The following is a 22908-nucleotide window of genomic DNA, read 5'->3' on the forward strand; positions in this document are numbered from 1 at the left end:
TATAGGACAAGAAATTAGTTTTATCTCCACAAACTAATTTTTCAAAGAGGAGTCAAATCACAAGACACACCCAGGGGACTGGGGTTGTAGCTCAGTAGAGTGCTTGCCTAGCATGTGTGAGGCACTGGGTTCAATTTTCAGTAGCACCAAATATAAATAAAAAAAAGGGCATGCCCAAGGATGTCTCAGCCTTTGTTAAGATTCAGTTAAGCACTATATCTTAGTGCCTATGGCATGCCTAGCATTGTGCCAATCTTGAATTTAGTAAGTGAACCCCCACCTGAAGTTTTGAAACCTTTTCTAAAACCTGTTTTTCATGAAAGAATGGTTGCTGACATGGAATATTTACCAAGTAAAAGAGAATATGAGGCTCGATCCATTAAAAAGTCACACCAACAGTACAACTGTTTTATTGGGTTCACTTCAAGATTCTGTTTAACACACCCAAACAACCTTCTCTGATTTTCTTTTTATGGTAATATGAAATATATTTTCAAGATTTTGCAGATTTTAAGTAACTAGGAATAGATGAAACCTTGCAGTTAGTTTGAAAAAACTGCCTTTTAAAGAAAGGGAAAGGAATTCCCTTATTAAGCTAATAAATTTTCTTATTCAAGCTACCTTTTCTGTGTGCACATATGAACCTTTTGGAAAAGAATTAAAACTCTTTGTCTTTTTCAATCTGTTGACAAATGCTTGAGAATGCTGAGAAATTTCCAAATAACCAGTATGTTTTCTCTTAGGAACAAATTTCAGAGCCTCTTCCCAACTACCAGTATTTTTCAGACACAACAAAATACGCATCATTTGATCTAAGGTGAGATTTTTGGTACCAATGTCCCATTGTAAATATTTATCTAATGGAAGGCATTCTGTTGCCAATTTTAGCCGTTTTGCCTTAGCTAGGGATATACCTGGTTGCATACTTTTGTCAACAAATGATCCAATTACATAAATTCTGTCATGCTTGAAAGTAGTCATAACATTGGGAGAATCTGCAGTTAAATATATAATATTGTCCTTTGGAAATAAATCGACATGAGACTTTTCTGTTGCTGTTAAAAGCAACTTGTCCCATTTTTCTCCATAACGTTTAACTAACTCTCTCTGATAAGCGCCATCTATTTTAAGATTACAGAAGTAAATATGGAAAGGATCAACATTTCTTCTGTTCCATCCTTCACTTTCTAAAAGTTGGGAAACAGCATTCTGCAGTTCTTTTGGTTTCATATAATTATCAAAATCCATATCAAAAACCAAAGGTTGTCCAAACTGCATCGCCTGGGCACCCTTCCAGTTCATTGCAGTGTTTATACGTCTGTCCCAAACTCGAAGAAAAGGAAAGTTTTGCTGTTTATCTTCCTCAGTGGTTTCTAGCAGCATAGCTTGTTTTGCTTCTTCCTTTGCTGCTGCTTTCCTTTCCTTTTTGATTTGCTTTGCTTTTTTCAGTTTTTCCTTAATATACAAAAATTTTAAGTATTTCTTTTTTGATGATTTAGAAGCACATTCCATAATGGCTTTGAGCTGTTCTTCAGTGATGTTTTCTGGTACTTCTTTGCCAAGCAATCTCCACATCTCAATTAATTCTCTGGTGGCAGCTTGAGTATCTTCATCCTTGTTGCTTGAAACTGGGGGAACACCTTCTTCTTGCACACTAGACTTCATTGTGGTTTTCCACCCATCCAATTCTAGCTGTTCAGGAGGGGATATACTTTCCTTATCAGGATAGGACACAGCTGGTATTTTGGAAGACATGCACCTCTGCAGAACTGTTGAATATAAGTTTCTTTTCCTATGAAGGGTAAATGGCACCAAAAATCTGGTGAAAGGTCTTAGGAAAGTGACACTAACACTCATTTTGAGGAAAATAGCCATGTAAGAAAACCACTGTAAAAGAAACAAATGAAATTAAAAGTTAGAAATAAGTTTTAAAACCTCTAATAAACTGTATAATCATAATACCCAAATGCAATCAATTTCTGAAACACAGTGATTTTTTTTTTTCCTTTTTTTGGGGGGTCGGGGGAGTGGCACTGGGGATTTAATCCAAGGGCACTAAACCCATGAGTCACATTCCCAGCCCTTTTTATTTTGTATTTTGAGACAGAGTCTTGTGATCCTCCTGTTTCAGCCTCCCTCCTTTGGCCTCCAGTCCGCCCCCATCCCACCCCAGTACTTGGGATTGAATCAAGGGCCTTGTGCAAGCTAAACTCTACCATTGAGCTATAACTTCAGGCTGCAAAATGAAAATTTTCTACAACTTATATGCTCCATCATAAATTTTCCTAGACTCTTGCAGTTTTGAGCTTGTGATCACTCACTAAGCAAAGTTTAAAACTTATTTGGGTTCTTATTTTAGACATTAATTTCATTAGGCCAAAGGATAACTTAAAGATTCTTTTAAAATTTAAATATAGGGACCTAGAAGATAAATGTAACTACATCAACGACAAAGCTGAGATCATGATGTAGTCTCCTCCCAATAGGTACCTAAACTCAATATCCTTTACAAAGGCAATATATGAAGACAAAGGACAGAAAGGTTACAGAAGGTTGCAAATAGTAAAAAGAACTTAAGAACTGCTATACCAATGCCCTTATGTTTTCAAAGACAGACCAATACAGAGAACTATTGAACAACCACCACCAAAAATCTCTTTTCCAGTTCAGACTTGACTTTACAGGAAATAATGCTATTATCAAACAAAATGTCCCAAACTGGGACAAACATAAATAAGGCTCCACAATTGTATTCTAAAGAACTAGATGCCAGGGCTGGGGTTGTGGCTCTGTGGAAGAGCACTTGCCTAGCATGTGTGAGGCACTGGGTTTGATTCTTAGCACTTCATATAAACAAAACAAAGATCCATCAACAACTTAACAAAAAATTAAAAGAAAACAAAGAACTAGGTGCCACAAGATGATAAAGATGCTTATAAGATGTGATACCAGTATCAAGTTCAAGGTGAAAAAAATTCAAATTTTTATAAAATACAACTAAAACACTTGAAAAAATATCCCTCTTCCCTTAACTTCATCTAATGACCCAGCCTAAGACTCTCAACTCCCTGGCCTATGCACTGATGCCCTCTTTTAAAGGTAGATGTAACTTTTCTGTCCTTATCTCTTTTTAAAATTTATTTCCTCCATGAAATCTGATCGACTTCTGTAGTTTCAATAACTAAGCTTCAGAAAGATATCTCAAACACAACCAACTGAAATAATCTCTCTCCCTTCCTTCCCAGACTGCTCCTCCTCCTAAAACTGTTTCAGGGAGGGATACTGCTATCCAACCAGATGCTCGAGCTAGAAATCAGGAATCATTTCATTACTGTCCAGTCACATTCACTCTACATTCCTAATTTATTTGTTATATTCATTTTACTTCTAAACACTTTTTTAATCCATTTACTTCTCTTCAACACCATTTTCTTAACTGCATTTTCTAGCGCTCAGATTTACTCACCTCCACTTCTAAATCACTGGAGTCAGTGCAATGGCATACCAGGAATGTGCAGTAGTGGCTGCCACCAATGTAGTGCAGAAACTCCACTATGAAATGTGGCCTACAACTGCAGCTGCCCAGTAGCTCACTGAACGGGTCTACACAGCACAGTCCCCAATGTGTATATATAAGTCTATTGATGCTACATTAAAGCCCATTAAACTTATTGATGTAGTTTTTCATGATATCATCCTTTGCTTACTTTTTAGTTGCATCTCTACCGATTCTTATATTTGAGATCAATATTTATCATGGCACCCTGTGCATATGATAGTATTTGTAAACATGTATTTTAATTGGTGACCTATTTGCCTACATGGTAAAACTATCTCTGTTCCATTAGGACAAGATCTATGTCTACATTAACACTGAAGCCAATGTTAAGCATTATTTTGCTCAGGATAATCACTCAAAATATTTTTCGAGTAAATAGCCTGGGTGAAGTCTTCCCACATTTAAACAATGTTCGGACTTCCTTTATTTTTTTTTTTTTTAAAGAGAGAGTGAGAAAGAGGGAGAGAGAGAGAGAATTTTAATATTTATTTTTCAGTTTTTGGCGGACACAACATCTTTGTCTGTATGTGGTGCTGAGGATCAAACCCGGGCCGCACGCATGCCAGGCAAGCGCGCTACCGCTTGAGCCACATCCCCAGCCCCAGACTTCCTTTAAAGAAAAAGAAATTCACTTCAGATTCCCCCCAAATTTAACCTGGGGTCGTCAGGCCCCAATCTGATTAGCACAAAGTCGTTTGAGTTCTGTCTTTATAACTAGTAAAAACTTAGAATATCACAGAAATGAAAACCTAAATTTCAAAACACTATCAAGGATATCATTTGGAAACATGGTACTTCTTTCAAGTGCTGTATTACTTATTAAATCGCTTCTCAGTGTATTAAATCACTGGGCTTCCTCCTATCTGTGGGCCTTCGCGCACATGCCACTGTGTGCACCTTAAACGTCGCCCACATTTTCCCACACCACACGCATACCAGGAGTGCGGAGGATAGGCTGCCGCCGATGCGGAGCGCAGGAGACTCCAGGAGTTGACTTCTGCGGTGAAACACGGACCAGAACGGCAGGAGCTCACTGATCTGTCCACACGGCGATACCAGCCCCAGGTAGCACCCCGGCGACGCTGCCGGAAATACCGCCGTCTTCCTCCCGGCGCTGCCTTCTGACGTCACGCCCGGGAGACAGCGTTCCGGGCTGGAATCCTAGCGCTGGTGGGAGTGTCTGGCTGTAAAGACAACGCTTTCGAATGACGCGAGCCTTTCTGTTTCCTACATCAGCCCGCATTTAAAAACTCGAATCCCCTTCTCTTAACCTACTCTCTCCTTGAGTATACAATGAATAAAGTCAAGTTACCAAGTAATTTATAAGTATGCATTTCCTAAAATAGAGTGGTCTTTCACAAACCTTATGACTCTGCTTTAAATCTCTGACTCTAGGAATTTAACTCTAAACCTTATTTACCAGTTTATCACTAGTGTTGAGTATAATGTTTGGAACGTGGTTGTTCACAGCAAATACGCCTCACCTAATTCTAGTAAAATTTAATGTGAAGATAAAACAGGCCTTTGAGCCAAAATCCAGCCTGCACTTAATTTGTTTAGGCAACACATTGTTTTCAGATATTTTGACTTAGTTGACGTTTTAGTTTTTTCACACTTATTTATTTTTTGCAGAGAGAAGAAGCTAAGAGCATGGCTCCAGTTTATAGTGAGCAATAACTATTGTTGACTTGTAGGTATGATAACTGTAGTAATTAGAGATGATGTTGGTCCCAGTGTGGAGTTGTTTAGTTGTAAAATGGTGCAGTCCTTCAAAAGTCAGAACATATAATTAATATTATATAGCATTTCTATTCATTGTATACCCAAAGAATTGAAAACAGGTATACTTGTACTCAAATGTTCATTGCAATATTATTGACATTAATTACAAGATGGAAGCAATCCAAATGTTCACGAACAGATGGATACCAAAATACTGTAAATGCAAACAATGAAGTTCTGATATATGCTGAAACATGAACTTTAAAATTTTGTTTTAGTTGTAGATGGACACAATACCTTTATGTAATTTATTTATTTATATGTGGTGCTGAGGATGGAACCCAGTGCCTCACACATGCTAGGCAAGCACTCTACCAATGAACTACATACAACCCTAGCCCATGAATGAACTTTGAGACATTATATGGAGTGGAATAAGCTAGACATAAGGTCAGATAGTGTAATGATTCCTCCTATATGAGATATCTGTAATAATGCAATCATAGAGATAGGAAATAGAGAAGTGGTTATCAGGGGTCAAAGGATGGGAGGAGCCATGAATAATTACTGCTGAATGGGTATGGTAGTTCTGGAGATGAATAATATTAATGATTGCCCAACAATGTGTGTATACTTAATGCCTTGAATACTTGAAAATTATTAAAATGGAGAATTTCATTACACGTGTCAATGTTGGATATAGAATCCAGGGTCTTACACATGAGAGACAAGTGCTTTACCACTGAGCTATACACCCAGCCTTATATTTATATTTTATCTTAATAAAGAAGGATATAAAAGAGTGGTAAATAGTGATGATCATGACAGAGTTGTTTTCAAATAATTTCCAAAAAGACATCTTGTTTAAAAAATTGGCAAGTAGGGCTTAGGATGTAGCTCAGTGACAGTTTGACTAGCATATCTTAGACTCTGGATTCCATTCCCAGCTCTGGAAAGAAAAAAGTGTGATGACACATATCTATAATCCCAAGTATAGGAGATCCCAAGTTCAAGGCCAGACTGGGCAATTTAGACCATTTCAAAATAAGAATTTTTAAATGGCTAGGAGCATAGCTTAGTGATGGAGCAATTGCCTACCATGCACAAGGCCCTGGGTTCAATTCCCAGTACCTCAGAAAAATAAAAGAAGGCTACAATCACATTAGGAAGATGCAGTTATTTTGATTTCTGTCTTTGTAACTAGGAAAGATTTAGTACTATCACAGAATTGAAAACCTAAATTTTAAAACACTATCAAGGATATCATTTGGAAACATGGTACATGTTACAAAGACAGGAACAACAAAATAATTGCAAGTTTTCTCCTAAGAATAGGAAGAAAAATAAAAAATAAAAATTTTCCAGTAGTTAAAAAAAAGAAAAAAAAATGACAATAGTAGACAAGGTTGTCTCTTTCGGTATAATTATGTTCTGAAGTCTTCAGGTATATAATCTTTACAAAATAAAGGAAGATTCATTCTCTTATTTTGTTCCTTTATGTAACAAATTTTTGGAAGTATCACTTCTAAAAATATAGCAGAACATTATTAATTCCATATGTTTGGGTTCTGACCTAATTCCAGGGTTTAAATATCTGACCTTCAAAAAAAAAAAAAAAAAAAAGACAGTGGGCTGCAGTTGTAACTCAGTGGTAGTGCAGTTGCCTAACGTGTGAAGCACTGGGTTCTATCCTCAGCACCACATAAAAATAAATTGAAAAATAAAGGTATTATATTCATTACAACTAAAAAATTTTTTTAAAAATCACAGTGATTTTTAAAGATATATGTTTTGGGCATATCAAGAATGGTTTATATGGGACATAAAAGTATAATAAGAAATAACTTTTAAAAGCAAGCAAACAAAAACTCGTAGTCAATTTTGCATAAAAAATTAGATTGAAAAACTAGAAGGTCTGACATCCCTTGGCCCACATTTCTGCTTTGAAGCACATGGTAGATCTAAATAGAATCTCTGTACTATGGCACCTGCCCTCCAGTTATCCAAAGCTAATTCCACCATGTTTTGTTTTCTATACTGGCACATATGTCATTGGTCACATATCTCATATGTAGTATTTATTACATGATAGAAAACTATTTTCTATACCAATGTCTCTTCGAAAGCTTAGAAATACGCATTCAGAAATCTACTTGTTTCTTTAAAAAAGAAACCTTTTTCCAGGCCCAGTGGTGGTATTCAGAGGAAGGTGGCAGAATTGGTCTCCTAAAGGAGGAGTCTGAGACAGGAAGATTGCAAGTTTGAGGCCAACCTCAGAAATGTAGTGAGGCCTTAAGCAAACTTAGAACCTGTTTCAAACTTTAAAAAGAAAATGTCTGGGGATGTGGTAGAGTGGCTCTGAGTTCAATCCCCAATTTAAAAAAAAAAAAAAAAAAAGATCAGAGACCTCTGGTTCTCTCCCCTTCTGATAATACCTGTAATTGTGGCTAGCATGTAGTGGTAACTCAGTAATTATTTGCTGATGAATGAATACTGCATCAAGTAAGTGATGTTAATGGCTTGGACTAGAATGGTAGGATCAGAGGCAAAGAAAAGAGGCAAGTTTGAATAATATCTGTGAGGTGGAATTTATAGAATTTGATGATCATTCTGCGGAAGAACTCAATAGTCTGGCATTAGCACTTGCTTCAATTGGTAGTGCAGGGAATGGGGAAAAGGATTACACGGGGCAATAAAAAAGATAAGTACAGTTTAAACGTGGCTTATGAGCTTCCTTCAAGACAGCCAAATGATGTTTAGGATATTTGACAGCTGTGTGGTCTAGAGTTTAGAAGGAAGGGTATAGATTTGAGAATTGTTGACATAGAGTCTATGAAACTAAATGAGTGAAAGAGAACTTCTAGGGCTTGGGCCATAGAGACTGAAAATAATCTACCAGGTAAGTGGGAGAAAAACAATTAGAATATGACATAGAAACTATGGGACATGTCTCAAGGAAGAGAGATAATATGTTCAAATGCTGCCTAAAAATTTTTCAATGTAGAATGAGAAGTATTGGATTTAACAATAGAAAGGTCATTTGGGAACTTATTGTTTATAGTTTGATCCTACTGAGTTAGAAACTCTAGCAGTGGGCAGCAGCAGTCTTTGTCTTAAGAGCTACAGGTTATCCTGATGCACTTTGTTATATTCGAATTTGGGACCCCCAAAAGACCACCAGAGACCAAGATCCATGTAAGCAGCAAAGAGGTGTTTATTGCGAGCTAGCTCAGTCCTCTGTGCTCACACAGCAACTGGTAATGCTGAGAGGCCCTGAGCCCAGGGTTTGCAGCAGTTTTATACACTCTTTGGGGAAGGCAGGGACTTCACATACATCATAGCATCTCTTAGCCAATCATCACACATTGCGGGGAAATCATAAAACAACTCTAAAACATGATTAGCACATTCACTGGCAGGAACAAGTTGGGTAGGGGTGATTGGTTAGTACAAGAGGGGGATTTGTTTGAACTGATTGGTTTAAGCCACGAGGGGAGTACATGCTGAACTACATGGTTTCCCAACATGTTATCAACCACCATAAACTACTGGAAGGGCATCCCAGGTATTTTCCCTGTCTCATGCTGATTGGTAGTTGCTAGGGGGTTGCTAGGGATCTTCACCTAACCTAACTGAGTCAGGGTCACCTGACTCTGCAGATCTCTCCTGTTATTTGTAGATAAACAACTCAGCAGGCTGGGTACGTGCCTAGGAGTGCTCTGTGGGTCTTTCCAAGGACAAGGGTCATGCCCGCTTCCTTGTACAGTCTTTGCTCTGAGGTAGAGGCTGGTTTCTCAACTCTAAAGTTAGAGAACCATTGCTTTTGAAGAAACATTGAAAAGTGAGTGATACCAGTCCAGTACAGATCCAGAACAGGTTCTTGTTCCCTGGTGTTGAAAATTAAACATTGGAGAGATGCTGAGGCAAGGGAGAGAGCAAGTTTTATTTAAGAAAGTGATAGAGAAAGACTTCTCTGAAGGGGGCCTCTGTGCTGAAAGCTCTTGGGAGGGGTATGACTTGCTTTCTTATAGACCCTGAACCCCCCCCCCCCAATTCATTATTGTCTCCTCTTTCTTCCCTGAATGTGCAACTAGACTAGCCACAAGAAAGGAGCAAGAGACAGGAGGTTAATTGTTAGCAACTAAAGAGTGCCCAGGAGCACAGTCTTGGAGATTAAACTTTAGCAACCTATGGTTATCATAATGGTTGCTAATGGCTGTCATTCTGCCTCACCTCTGGCTCAGAGCAAGCAACCCGAGTTGGCTATCTATAGATTGAGACCTCTGATGAGAAACCAGCCTCTACCTCAGAGCAAAACCAGTAATCCCAGTCATTCAGGAGGCTGAGGATTACAAGTTCAAGGCCAGCCCCTGCAATTTAGTGAAGCCTTCAGCAATTTGGCAAGACCCTACCTCATAATTTTAAAAAACAGTGAATAAAAACAAAAAGGGGGCTGGGGTTGCAGATCAGTGGTAGAGTACCTGCCTCGCATGTGTGAGACACTTGGTTCGATCCTTAGCACCACATAAAAACAAAAACAAAACAAAAAAATAAAGATATTGTGCCCATCTACCAACTAGAAAAAATATTTAAAACAAACAAAAAAGGGGCTGAGGATATGGTTAATGCCCTGGAAGCCCCTGAATCTAATAATCCTTAGTACAATCAACTAATTAGTTAATTATTTTTTTAAAAAAAGAGGAAACATTGGGTAAGGAGAATTCTGACTAAATAAACCTAACAGAAGTATTTCTGAAGACAGGTCAGGGTGATCAGATCCTTGGACTGATCCTAACAAATGAGCCAAAATAAACCATTTTTTTAACCTTTATTTATTTTTTTTTTGTGGTGCTGAGGACCAAATCCAGTGCCTCATACATGCTAGGCAAGTTCACTACCAATAAGCCACAACCGCAACACAAATCTCTTTTCTTTGCCACTTACCCAGTCTGTGGTACTCAGTTATTAGCAATCAAAAACAGATTAATATAGTCGCCTAGCTAACTATCATTTGCCCTCAAACTTAGCCTCATTTTCTCAGGAAAATACTCCCTGAATACCGAATTATTATTTAGCTTATAATATCATGTTAGATATTCTGTGGCATCCCCACTCCTTTTTTGGTGCTGGGGATTGAATCTAGGACCTTGTGCATGTTAAGCCTGTGTTCTACCACTGAGCTACACCTTCAGCCCTGGCCCCTGTTACTTTTTAATACTCTTTGCACTTGTAATTTCTTGTTCATTGTGACTTCTATAAGGATAAAAGCAATATTGGCCTTTTTTGTTATTGTGTCCCCAACACTTAAAATTGATTAGCCCATAGTAGGCACTCAAATATAAGTAGAAGTTATGAGTGAACATACATACACAACCAACAAATTCAAACAAAATAAAATAAACTTACAAGGAATGTAGTTTGCTTATGATAGTATTTTTATTTTAACTTGTAACTTTATTATGGTATTAATAACATTATAGAAATCAAAGAGTGACTTAAAATTTAATTTTTATCAACTTAAGCTTTGATATGTCATTATACAAAACAATTGCTTTTCTTTTTTTAAAGATTTCTTTTTTAAATTTGTTTTAATTATTTACACATGACAGTACAATGATACTGACATACATTTGAATCAGATGGGGTATAATTTCTCATTTTTCTGAGTGTACACGTTGCAGAATCACATTGGTCATTACACATGACAGTACAATGATATTGACATATCATACATTTGAATCAGATGGGGTATAATTTTTCATTTTTCTGAGTGTACAGATTGCAGAATCACATTGGTCATGCTGTCATGTATATACATACAGCACAAAACAATTGCTTTTCAGAACAAAGATCTTCACACTTACTAATACTATAAAATATTACTAATGGAACTGACTTCCTGGTTCATCAATACTATAAAGTGCTCATGTTCACATTTTAAAAAAGGTAAATGATCAAAACTCAAGGCAGAACATAATATTGTGTATGAGCTGGTATTGTTCTTTTCCTTCTTGCATCTATAGTAGCAAAGTTGTAGAGGGCCAAAGAAGTCTTAGGTAATATCCCCATCAAAATGCCAATCATGGGGCTGGGGCTCAGTGGTAGTGTACTTGCCAGGCATGTGTGAGGCACTGGGTTCAATTCTCAGTACTGCAAAGGAATAAATAAAACAAAGATCTAGGCCTGGGGTTGCAACTCAGTTGGTAGCATACTTTCCTCGAATGCACAAGGCCCTGGGTTCAATCCCAGCACCATCAAAAAGAAAAAAAAATAATAAAATAAAGATTTATCGACAACTAAAAAAAATTATGTGTGTGTATGCATACACACATACACACACACACACACACACACACAAAAGAATTTAAAAATGCCAATGACATTTTTCACAGACCTAGAAAAAACAGTCCTAAAATTCATTTGGAAAAATAGAAGACCCAGACTAGCCAAAGCAATTTTATGCAAAAAAAAAAAAAAAAAAAAGCAATGCTGGAAGCACCACAACACCTGACTTCAAATTATACTACAGAGTTATAATAACAAAGAATATATGGTACTGGCATAGAAACAGACGCACAGACTGATGATACAATAGAAGACACAGAAAAAAACAAACTCACACATCTACCATAATCTGGTCCTTGACAAAGGTACCAAAAACATACATTGGAGAAAAGATAGGCTTTGACAAATAGTTCTGGGAAAACTGGTTATCCATATGTAGAAGAAGAGACTAGACCCTGTCTCTCATTCTGCACAAAACCCAATTCAAAATGAATCAAAGTCCTAGGAATTAGACCAGAAACTATGCAACTCCTAGAAGAAAACATAGGGTCAACACTCCAACATGTAGGCACAGAGATATTCTCAGGAGAACCCCTAAAGTTCAGAAAAGAATGCCAAGAGTAATGGGATAGCATCAAATTAAAAAGTTTCTGCACAGCAAAGGAATCATTTAACAATGTGAAGAGAGAATGTACAGAATTAGAAAATCTTTGCCAGATACTCTTCCAACAGAGCATTAATATTTAGAATCTATATAGAACTCAAAAAACTTAACACTAAAAAACCAAATAACCCAATTAATAAGTGGTAAATGAATTAAACAGACACTTCTCAAAGAAAAATTCAATGGCCAAAAAAACATATGAATAGATTTCAACATCATTAGCAATTAGGGAAAAGCAAATCAAAACTACACTGAGATTTTATCTCACATCAGTCAGAATGGCAGTCATCAAGAATACAAATAATAATAAATGTTTGAGAGTACATGGATAAAAAGGAACACTTTTAGTACAACCACTATGTAAAACAGTATTGGAGGTTCCTCAAAAGACCAAGCATGGAACCACCATATGACCCAGCTCTACCACTCCTTGGTATTTATCTTAAAAAATTTATAGTTATAATATAGTGATGGATGCATACACATGTTTATAGCAGCACTATTCATAACAGCCAAACTATGGAACCAGCCTAAGTGTCCATGAATGAATGAATAGATAAAGTAAATATGGGTATATATACACAATGGAGTTTTTATTCAGCCATAAATAAGAATGAAATTTTGTCATTTGCTGGAAAATGGGTGGAACTAGAGACCCTTATGTTTAGCAAAATTAGCCAAGCTCAGAAGGTTGTATGTTTTCACTCATATGTGGAAGCTTGAGATAAAAAAGGAAAACAAATGTGGGGGTGGGCAGGTGTTTCATGAAAATCAAAAGGAGATCATAGACTGGAGGAAAGGAAACACAGGGAAGGAGGAAGGGAAGGAAAGAGGAAATATGGTGAAAGATATTAGCCAAATCATATTGTAGTATTGTGTGCATGTAGGAATAGTTAACAACAAATTCCACCATTATGTACAACTACAATACACCAATGGGTTAAAAAAGAGCTGAAGATTAACAAAAGTGAAGGAGAAAAAGGTCAATCCTTTCCTTTCTTCCTTCATTTATTGTTTTAGTACTAACTACAATAACATATATTTGTGTATTGTCTACGTCCTCCTATTAGAATGTAAGTTCCATTACAGCAGGGATAGGGACTTTATTTAATTCACTACTGTATTTCTAGTTCTTGGCATAGTACTTGGCACATAGTAGGCACTTAAATATTATTAGAATTGTAAGGATTTTTTCAAGGATGTGAGAAAGTGAAGAGCACTTCAAAAGTTATTTAGCTATATACATGAATGATGCACATGACTCTTTTGATAAGTTTAGAAGCTTCCTCTATAATCCTAAAGTTAATAAGTGTCAAATAATTAATCTTACAAAATATCCTACATATTGTGAAAGTTGTCAGAATCAAAATGGAGTCATTTTAGTCAGACTAACAACAACAACAACAACAAAAAAAAAACAAATCTGGGAGTTTATGAAGGAGGACTTTTCATGTACATGTGCCTAAAACAAGAACTATCACAAAAGCCAGCTAGAACCACTATCTTACACAAAGGCCACCACAACCTTACAAAGAAAATACTTTTGTAAGGATGTCTGTCCAACTTTGGATGGATGCCACTGTTGTTACTGATCCTTGTAACTACTGATTATTATTTCAAAATAACTTATCTACTCCTTCTCATTTTGTCTTTAAAAAGTTCCCTTTGCCCCAACTTTCTTGAATATGCAAATAGTTTACTATGGCACAGGTATTCCAATTGCAATGTTATTTCCAAATACATTCATTAATCTTTGGAGATTTTTTATGGTCTTGTCAACATCTATCTGTATATATCTTTTTCTTTTATGAATCAAAATTATCCATCTCTAGTAACTGGAGGTATAGCTCCAGTAGAGTGCATGCTTAGCATGGATATGGTTCTGGGATCAATCTCCAGCATTGCAAAAAAAAGAAAAAGAAAAAAGAAAAAGTCCATCTTGCTCAAGCAAATCAAGATAGCTTATTAAGACAGGAGGCAGAGAAACTGTTTTTATGCTTAGTTTCCTAAAGAATATGTTTGAATATGGTAATGTAAGGGAGAAAAATATTTTTTGCCTTTATAATGTAAGTTCTTTGTTGCGATGGACCTCTGTAACAAGAAAGAGGAATAAAATAAAAACAAACAAATTAATTAATGCTTGAAGCATACACCACATGGGAGAAGACCCTACAAAAATAATTCAAAATAATGGCTTAGAACTCTGGCTTGTAAGTATCATCTACAAAGAACAACATATTTGTGAAGAAATGAAAGGATAAAAGAGAGGATTTTAAGTTTCCAAAGGTGGAAAAAATATGGGAATATAAAGTTGCTAGGCATGGTGGTGCACACCTGTAATACCAGCAGTTCAGGAGGCTGAGGTTGGAGGATCATGAGTTCAAAGCCAGCCTCACCAATAGTGAGGTGCTAAGCAACTCAGTGAGACTCTATTTATAAATAAAATACAAAACAGGGCTGGGGATGTGGCTCAGTGGTCAAGTGCCCCTGAGTTGTCCCCAGTCCCCCCCCCCCCATATATATTTGGGAAGAAATTAAGGCAGTAGGTTTGTTTGTAGATTTCCTCTGGCTGATAGGAATCTAGAGTTGACTGGAATAAAGGAGAATATATGTCCTCTTGACAGAAAAGAGAGAGAAGAGAAAGAGGTTTTCCTTCATCTACTGCTTTTCTTTTTGTCTTTTCTTTCTTTCTTTTCTTTTTTTTTCTTTGGTACTGGGGATTGAACCCTAGGGAACTCAACCACTGAGCCACATGCCCAGCCCCCTCTCCCTCTTTTTCTGAGACAGTTTTGCTAACTTGCTTAGGCTGGCTTTGAACTTTCGATCCTCCTGCCTCAGCCTCCCAAGCTGCGGGGGATTACAGGCATGTGCCAATGTACCCAGCAATTTACTGCTTCTTTGTGTGTGAGCCATGTCCCCAGCCCTCTTTTTATATTTTATTTAGAGACAGGGTTTCACTGAATTGCTTAGGGCTTTGCTAAATTGCTAAGGTTGGCTTTGAACTCATGATCCTCCTGCCTCTGCCTCTGGAGCTGCTGGGATTACAGGTGGGTGCCACTGTGCCTGGCTCTTTCCCTTATACTTTAAATTACTTATTTTTATCTAATACAATGTAAATTGGTATAAATAGTTCATACTGATTGTTTTAGGATTACTGTCTAGAAAAAAGTCTATGTTTAGTACAGTGGCAACCACCAATGTACTCTGTCTCTGAATTTGACTATTCAAGATTACGTGTAATTATCTTTAAGAAGAGGGTGAGTGATGCACTAGAATCAAAGATACAAATAATTAGCCCATTTTTATTTTCAAGAAATACCTTTCCTCTTTAGGATGATAAAATATTTATATTTAACAATATTTTATATTTTCACAGATCATTAGAAAGTCTGAAAAATAATCTTATAACCTGAGAAGTTAAGGACCAATCCTGTTATACAGTGATACCATTCGGTAGTAGTTATAATCCATTGCTATATTTAAGAAAAAGGCTCTTTTGTATATTCTACTCTATTAAAAAAACATAGAGTTGTAAGGCATGGTGGTGCATGTCTGTAATCCCAGTGACTGGAGAGGCAGAGGTAGGTGGATTGCAAGTTCCAGACCAGCCTCAGCAACTTAGAAAGGTCCTAAGCAATGTAGCAAAAATCTGTCCCAAAACAAACAAAAAAACAAAACAAGGCTGGGGGATGTAGTTCACTAGTAAAGTGCCTCTAGGTTAAATCCCTAGTACCAGAAAAAAATTATACAAAATAAACTACAATTAGAAATAACTGGTTCACTCTCATCAAACTGAAATGCTATATACAGTGCAATGGTGTGTGTAATTGAAATCTGAATAATTTGATTAACTTCTTATAAATTCATTTCTCTTAAATCAACTTCTTACTGCTGAAACTGTAGAATCACTTTATGGAACCTATTAGCTTGACAGAAATGAATTACTCCTACTTTTATTATTTTCATTTCTTAGCTCTAGTTCTATCTTTTGCAATTCAGTTATTTCCCATAATTTTGGCTGATGAATTAAGGCAGTTTGAGAAAACTTAAAATTCAGTTAGTTTACAGCAAACGTGCCCTCCCTCCAGTCAGGGATAGAACCCAGGCAAGTTAGGCAAGCTCTCTATCACTGAACTATACTCCCAATCACATAAGCAATGTTTTTGTTATACAGAAATAAACCAGGGTCTAAATGAAATCCTTATAATGAATTTCATTCTCATTAAGCCCAGAAATATACCTGCCTTCAGTCACTCATGGCACCAAAGCCCAAAACCTCAAGGCACCTGAGGGGCTTACCTAGACCTCATTCCTAATGCTTTTTGAGCTACCCTCTTTACTGACTTTGGTAAAGATGGAGGATGAGGGTTAAACTCAAGTATTTCCCGAGTCTCTTCTGGCTTGGGACATTCCATAATCATTTTGCCTAATTAGAGCACTTGGCTGAATTTTGTTAATGTGATTAAATCATAAACCTCATAAACCATCACTAAAGCTTACACATTTATTTTAAAATTATTCAAGTATGTACACTATGGTTAATAGTATAGGACAAATTTTTACACTGACAAGTTATTTCCAAAGGATTTCAAAAGTTGCAGGCTGAAACTACCAGAGGTTGGGTTCCTTGAGGACAGGGCCCTTAAATGCCATAATAAGTATTTGTAGAGAGCATTCCAGATAATACCCCCCAACCTTGTTGTCATCTCAGTATTTTGTTTAAAAAAAGTTGAGATCTAGCTCTTGTTTCTTGGGCCTTTAAAAAAGAATTTTAATACAAATATCAATTACTATATCTATTACTGCTAACCTATTCTGCGTATTTTCACTCCAATGCCAATTATTAACTATGTTGTTGAACAGTGGTTTTGCCACCTCCCTTTCTTTTTTGTGGTACTGGGGATTAAAACCAGGGGCACTGTACCTCCGAGATACATCCCCAGTGCCCCTGCTTTCTTGTTTAATTTTATTCTGAGATGGGGTCTCACTAAGTTGGCCTTAGTCTCACTGGCTTCAAACTTTTCATCCTCCTGTCTCTGCCTCCCAGAGGGCTGGGATTACAGGAATGCGCCACCACCATGCTTGACAGTCTTAACATCGTTTTGTTTCTGAATTTCAGAATGCTCCTTGAAGACAAAGCTATGATTGGAATGAAAATAATACAGCCAAGGGCGAAGGTTCAGTTTCATATTTCTGGGACCATCTCACAAGATCCAGTAAAGTTAGGAGGAATTCCTCACGTTTTCCCCTTTAACATCTGTCCACTTAATTTTCAAAGTTAACAAAGCCTTTTGAAGACCCCAGGCTAAAACTGCGCAGCCCGACTTACTTTCACTTAGGTGTTGATATTATGAAATATGCATCAGTAAATAACAATTAGACAGGGAAGCCCGCAAAGAAAACAAGACCCAGGAAGCGATTTCCGGGCTGAGGTGGGAGGGGCGGCCAATTTCCGGTTGGAGGACTGGTGAGGGCTCTTGCGCAAGCGCGGTCCTCACTTTCAGGGCTTTCTGTCTCCACTGCCCCTCCCCCAAGCCGGAGGGGTCTTGAGGTGACAGCGCTTGCAACTGCGACTCCAGTAGGAAGAGAAGATGGACAAGAGGAAGCTCGGGCGACGGCGATCTTCATCTGGTGAGAAAGGGCTGGAAAAGGGTTGAATATACTGTCTCCTACCTAGGAGGTGACGGGTGTTGTGTTGCGGCCCCGAGCTTTGAGGTGAGAGGGAGGGCGAGGCGGGGGCGCGCACAATGGAAGGCTCCGGAGTGGCTCCCGCCCCTACAGTCAGACACTCAGTCCGAGCTGTCATCCCAGCAGTGGCCGCTCTTCGCTGCAACACCCTTTGATTTTTTTTCCCCTTCTCCTGCGAACACTCTCCTGGAGTCTCACGGCCCACGGATCTCCCCAGTTGGCTTGCTGCTCCCCTGCCACGCCTTCCTAGTAATTCCACCAATGTGCCAGTTTCATTTCCAGCTTCTCAGCACCACTTTGCTCAATTCCTTTGATTCTTGCTTTTTTACCTCTACTCCCTTCTCCCTGCTGGCACAGAAGGAAAGGCGGGGCTTGATAATTGCCACTTCGATCCTCAAATAAATGCCTTATTGTATCTGATTCTTCTGAATAGGTTTGCTTAATAGCCTTTTTCTTTTTCAGCCTCCTGCTTTTCCCAAAAGTGATCAAACAAAAGATCTGAAGCCCAGCTGTGTGTGTGCGTGTGTGTGTGTGTGTGTGTGTGTGTGTGTGTACTGGGATTGAACCTGGGGTGCCTGTACCAATCAGCTACATCCCCGGCTACTCTTTATTTTGAGACTGGGTCTCCAGAAGTTTCTGAGCCTGGCTTTGAGCTTGGGATCCTCCTGCCTCAGCCTCCGGAATAGCTGGAATCACAAGCATGCAGTGCCTCACTGGCATTAGTTGTTAGACCAGGACACAAGAAAAGACCACTGACTCCAATTAAAATCAAATTAAAGCAAGCTTATTATTTCCACCAGCCGGGCTGCCTCTCCCTCCCAAAACTGTGGGAACAAGATAGCACGCCAGCTTTCCTGCAGCCCAGCTTTATAGCCCAGAAAGTTACACAAAGGGGGGTTACAGATAACAGAACTCTGACAAGCATTACTAATGGTAGTTTACATTTTTTGCTGGCCCCAACATCAGAATTTATGAGGACCATTAGAGCCTCTGAGAGGGTCGTTGTCTGGCCAGGGAAGGCCAATATTTATAAGGTGTCACTAAGTTTCAGAGAGGGCTGCTATCTGGTCAGAGAGCCAGGCATGGGTGAGTTCAAGGCATGGGCAGGCATTCCAAGCAGGTTCAGAATTTGCAGTAATTTATAGTAAAGTGAAATTATCTTTTCATGGTTATGTGGCGAGATGCCCAATTTTAAGAAAAGATCAGGTTGGGTCTATCATAGTGTTTTCATCTCACTGTATTTTTTTAAGTTGTAGATGAACACAATATCTTTATTTAGTTATTTTTATGTAGTGCTGAGGATCAAACCCAGTGTCTCCTACTTGCTAGGCGAGTGCTCTACCCCCGAGCCACAAACTCAGCCCCACTTACAGTATTTTTGATTTTGAAATTGCTTTAAGGTTTAAATAACTATTTTAAGTTTTTTTTTTTTTAAATTGTGATAATACATAATCATTTTTAAGATGTGAAGTAGAGCTTCAGTCAACACACATTTTTGTCAAACATGTCATCCATTAAGGGTACCTCAAATCCTTGTGTTAAGTCCTGTAGATTTAGGAGAGTAGTATAGTAGCACACAGTCTAGTACATAAACTAACATCTTATGACCCAATTACTTCATTTTAAAGTTTATTATTGTACCATTTAGTTTTGTAGATCTGACGTTAACCATTACAAATTTATGTAGGAGAACCTTGTGTCTGAGCATTTCAAACTCTTTTGGCTGCAAAGGAGAGTGAATGAGAATCTTAGAAGACTTTGCTTAGACTGTTAAAACTCTGAGATCTCTTTTCATATACAGTTAATGTTTACCACTTTTTGTGTATTTTAGGGATATTAATCTTTACCTTTGAAAGTATATGTCTGATGTAACTGTAGGTTTACATTGCATATATGCCTCCAATAGATCAATATTTTTTAATATCTCACCCCCTGAAATCATCAAGTAAAACCAACACATTAGAAAAATGAAGTGTTTATTTGGTGTCATTTTGTGTTTCTTAATAGAACTTTAGGTATAGTCATACTTAGTTTAAAGCTTTTTTTTTAGTAAATGCATTTCATCTTGGTTTATTACATTTGTGAGGTAGAGCAAAATAGTAGCTTTGTTGTCCATCAAATTCTGTTCCTCTTTACCTGATTATACTTAGATTGATATATTATAGCTATTTTGATGAAAGTAGTTGTGGGAAATCAACTTTGAGAATTAAACTGCTAATCTTTGTAAAATACATTGATATTTATGTTATACCTCTAGAGTTTTTTTTTTTTTTTAACGATTTCTATTTTGCAGCTCTTCTTTCTGAAAAGTATTGTATAGGAACCGTTTCCGAATCTAATGTTACCTAACTGTTCTCCTGCATGTATCTAGTTTACAATGTGAACATTAATTTTAAAGAACACTGCTGTTTTTCCTAATGATGTGTTTTAATTTTCCCATATAAATTCTCAGGAATAAAATGTGCTCAGTTGGTTGAAAGAGATTCTGTGTAATGGTTATATATATGTAGCTGCTGCTTCATGAGGATTTATTGCTAACTGGAACGGAAATAAAGTGATGTTTTCTGGTCATCACAATTCATAAATTCACAGAAAGAGGAGTTCTTAATTTTAATTTTTAAAAGATTTTTTAAAAAGATGGACACAATATCTTTCTTTATTTTATATATTTTTATGTGGTGCTAAAGATTGAACCCAGTGCCTCACATGTGAAAAGCAAGTGTTCTACCACTGAGCTATAACCCCAGCCCCTTAATTTTAATTTTTTTGTTGCTGCAATATGGATTGAACTCAAGGTTTTGCACATGTGAGGCCAGTGCTCTACCACTGAGCTACAACCCCAACCCTTTTTGTTTTATGTATTTTGAGGTAGGTCTCCTTAAATTGCCCAGGCTGGCTTTTAACTTGTGATCCTCCTGCCTTGCCTGCTTGAGTAGCTGACATTCCAGATGTGGGTCACCCTGCCCAGCTAAGAAAGAGATATTTGATAAATAACATAGGAAGAGTAGGTAGAAGCATGGCAGTAGAGATAAAAGAAGACACAAATTTTGAAGTTTTGTCTATAAGATTGTAATAGGCTTGGCTGAACTTGTTTCTCCTAAAAAAGGAAGAACTCTTAGGTTCATCTAGTGTATTGCTTAGAACTCTTTCAGTTCCAAGTAGTAGCAGAAACCAAATTCCAGCTGGTTTAGGCTAAACACAAAATAAGTACTTCTAATTCATGTAACTGATAACTGCAGCATACCAAAGCAGTAAGTAGGTGGGAAGGAAAGACTTCTAGAACAAGCTTGAATAGAAATTAGGTGAAAGATTCTTTTTTGAAGAATATTATAGATTTTAATTATGTTGATAGGGAGTGGGAAAGAGGTAACTGGTGAGGGAAAGATTAAAGATACATCAGGTAGGAGATAATTGATGCAGTGAGGGTCTAGAAGAAATAGAATAGTAAAATAACAGGTTGGTGAGATATAGTAAAAGGAGCTAGGATTCATAAAGATAGATACAGTTTGAGACGTTAAGGATATTGCAGTCATGGCATCTACAAGATATCTTTTGAGAAAGAATAACTTTTAAAATAGCTTTAGAAACTCAGAATAGGAGGTCAGTTGGGATGAATAAAAGAATTATCAAATCATTTTGAAGTCTTTAAGTTTGAGTTTATAGTTGCTACAACTATGTGACTTCAATAATGCTAAGCAGTACAGGAGCAAGAATTTGCGGGGGGAATGAAGTTTAATTTTACTTAAGGTTAAAAGTTATGACAGGATGTGGGTGCAAAGAATGGGTTCAGTGAGAGTCAGGAATTCATGGACCAAAGGATAGAATGTTGTATAATGAGAGGTTCACATCTGAGATTCTGTTTTCCTTAAATCTACTCGTGAATGTATAATCATGGAATGGGGATATATAGAATTTATTGGAGTAAATAGAGATGAGTCCATTGTTTCATTCAGGGATATGTTAGTATTTGAGGATGACAGTAGATTTTAATGACAAAGTGGAAAACTATGAATCATATATTTTAGTATTCTAGGAACATTAGTGAAGATCTTGAGTTTGCAAATGTCAGTCAGTCACAGTATGGGTGAGGGAATATATCCAGTTTATGGGGATTTTATTTATTTTAATTTTTGGAGACATTTATACATCTTTATGGGGCACATTATGGTAATTTAGTACCTGTATATGATATGTAATTATCAAATCAGCATTTCTATCTATTCAAACTTGAATATTTTTTTGTGATAGGTAAATCATACTCTTCTAGTCATTTTGGAATATAGATTGTTGTAATCAATAGTTATCCCACTGTGCTATAGAAAAACCAGAACTAATCCCTCTGCTCTGTGATTTGGGCCCTCTTATTGAACTTCCCATTCCCCCTCTTCCCTGCCTTTCAAATTTATGGGAATTTTTTTCTTTTTAAAAATGTAGTCATTTTAGATATACATGACAGTAGAGTGTATTTTGACATATTATACATGCATGGATAAATTTATGGGCATTTAAAAGGAAGAATTATTATTATTATTTATTTTTATTTTTTATTTTGTGGTGCTGGGTATTGTACATGCAAGGCAAGCACTCTACCATCTGAGCTATATCCCTAGTCCCATGAAAGAGTTATTGTAATAAAATTAGAATGTTAATTGGAAGTAGTGGTAGTGGGGGAAGGATATTGTTTATTTCTATTCCTGGGTTTATAAAAAGTTGTGTGGGTTGATAAAAAAAAATTGGATTGAGTTAACTTAAGATGGAGGAAGTGTCCAAGGGAAACATTCAAAATCTAAGGAGTTGTATTGATTTTGCAAAGGATTTTAGTGGACTAAGAGATGGAAGCAAATGTAGATCAGAGGTATTTTATCTTCTTTGCTGCTTTGGCTAAAAGATGTGACAAGAACAACTGTAGAGGAAGAAAAGTTTTTTTTGAGGGCTCACGGTTTCAGGGGTCTTAGTCCATAGAAGGCCAGCTTTATTCCTCCTGGCTCAA

At 37.2% G+C, this 22908-nt stretch overlaps 2 protein-coding genes across 5 annotated transcripts in view; one reads left to right on the forward strand and one right to left on the reverse strand.

The window, feature by feature from the left end:
* Positions 1 to 394: 394 nt before the first annotated feature.
* Trmt10c (tRNA methyltransferase 10C, mitochondrial RNase P subunit) lies at positions 395 to 4659 on the reverse strand. Its single transcript, XM_076868805.1, has 2 exons — positions 4496 to 4659; positions 395 to 1887 (listed from the first exon to the last, which is right to left on the reverse strand). The coding sequence occupies exon 2, from the start codon at positions 1873 to 1875 to the stop codon at positions 613 to 615; it is 1263 nt and encodes a 420-aa protein (XP_076724920.1). The 5' UTR covers positions 1876 to 1887; positions 4496 to 4659; the 3' UTR covers positions 395 to 612.
* A 13070-nt stretch (positions 4660 to 17729) lies between these two features.
* Senp7 (SUMO specific peptidase 7) overlaps positions 17730 to 22908 on the forward strand; it is a 138903-nt gene continuing 133724 nt past the window's right edge. For all 4 annotated transcript variants that reach the window (XM_076868115.2, XM_076868117.2, XM_076868118.2 and 1 more), the window contains exon 1: positions 17730 to 17861. In XM_076868115.2, the coding sequence (XP_076724230.1) occupies positions 17822 to 17861 (40 nt within the window). In that variant the 5' untranslated portion in view covers positions 17730 to 17821. The remainder of the gene's footprint in view (positions 17862 to 22908) is intronic.

This window comes from Callospermophilus lateralis, chromosome 10 (assembly GCF_048772815.1).
Source record: "Callospermophilus lateralis isolate mCalLat2 chromosome 10, mCalLat2.hap1, whole genome shotgun sequence".
Lineage (NCBI taxonomy): Eukaryota > Metazoa > Chordata > Mammalia > Rodentia > Sciuridae > Callospermophilus > Callospermophilus lateralis.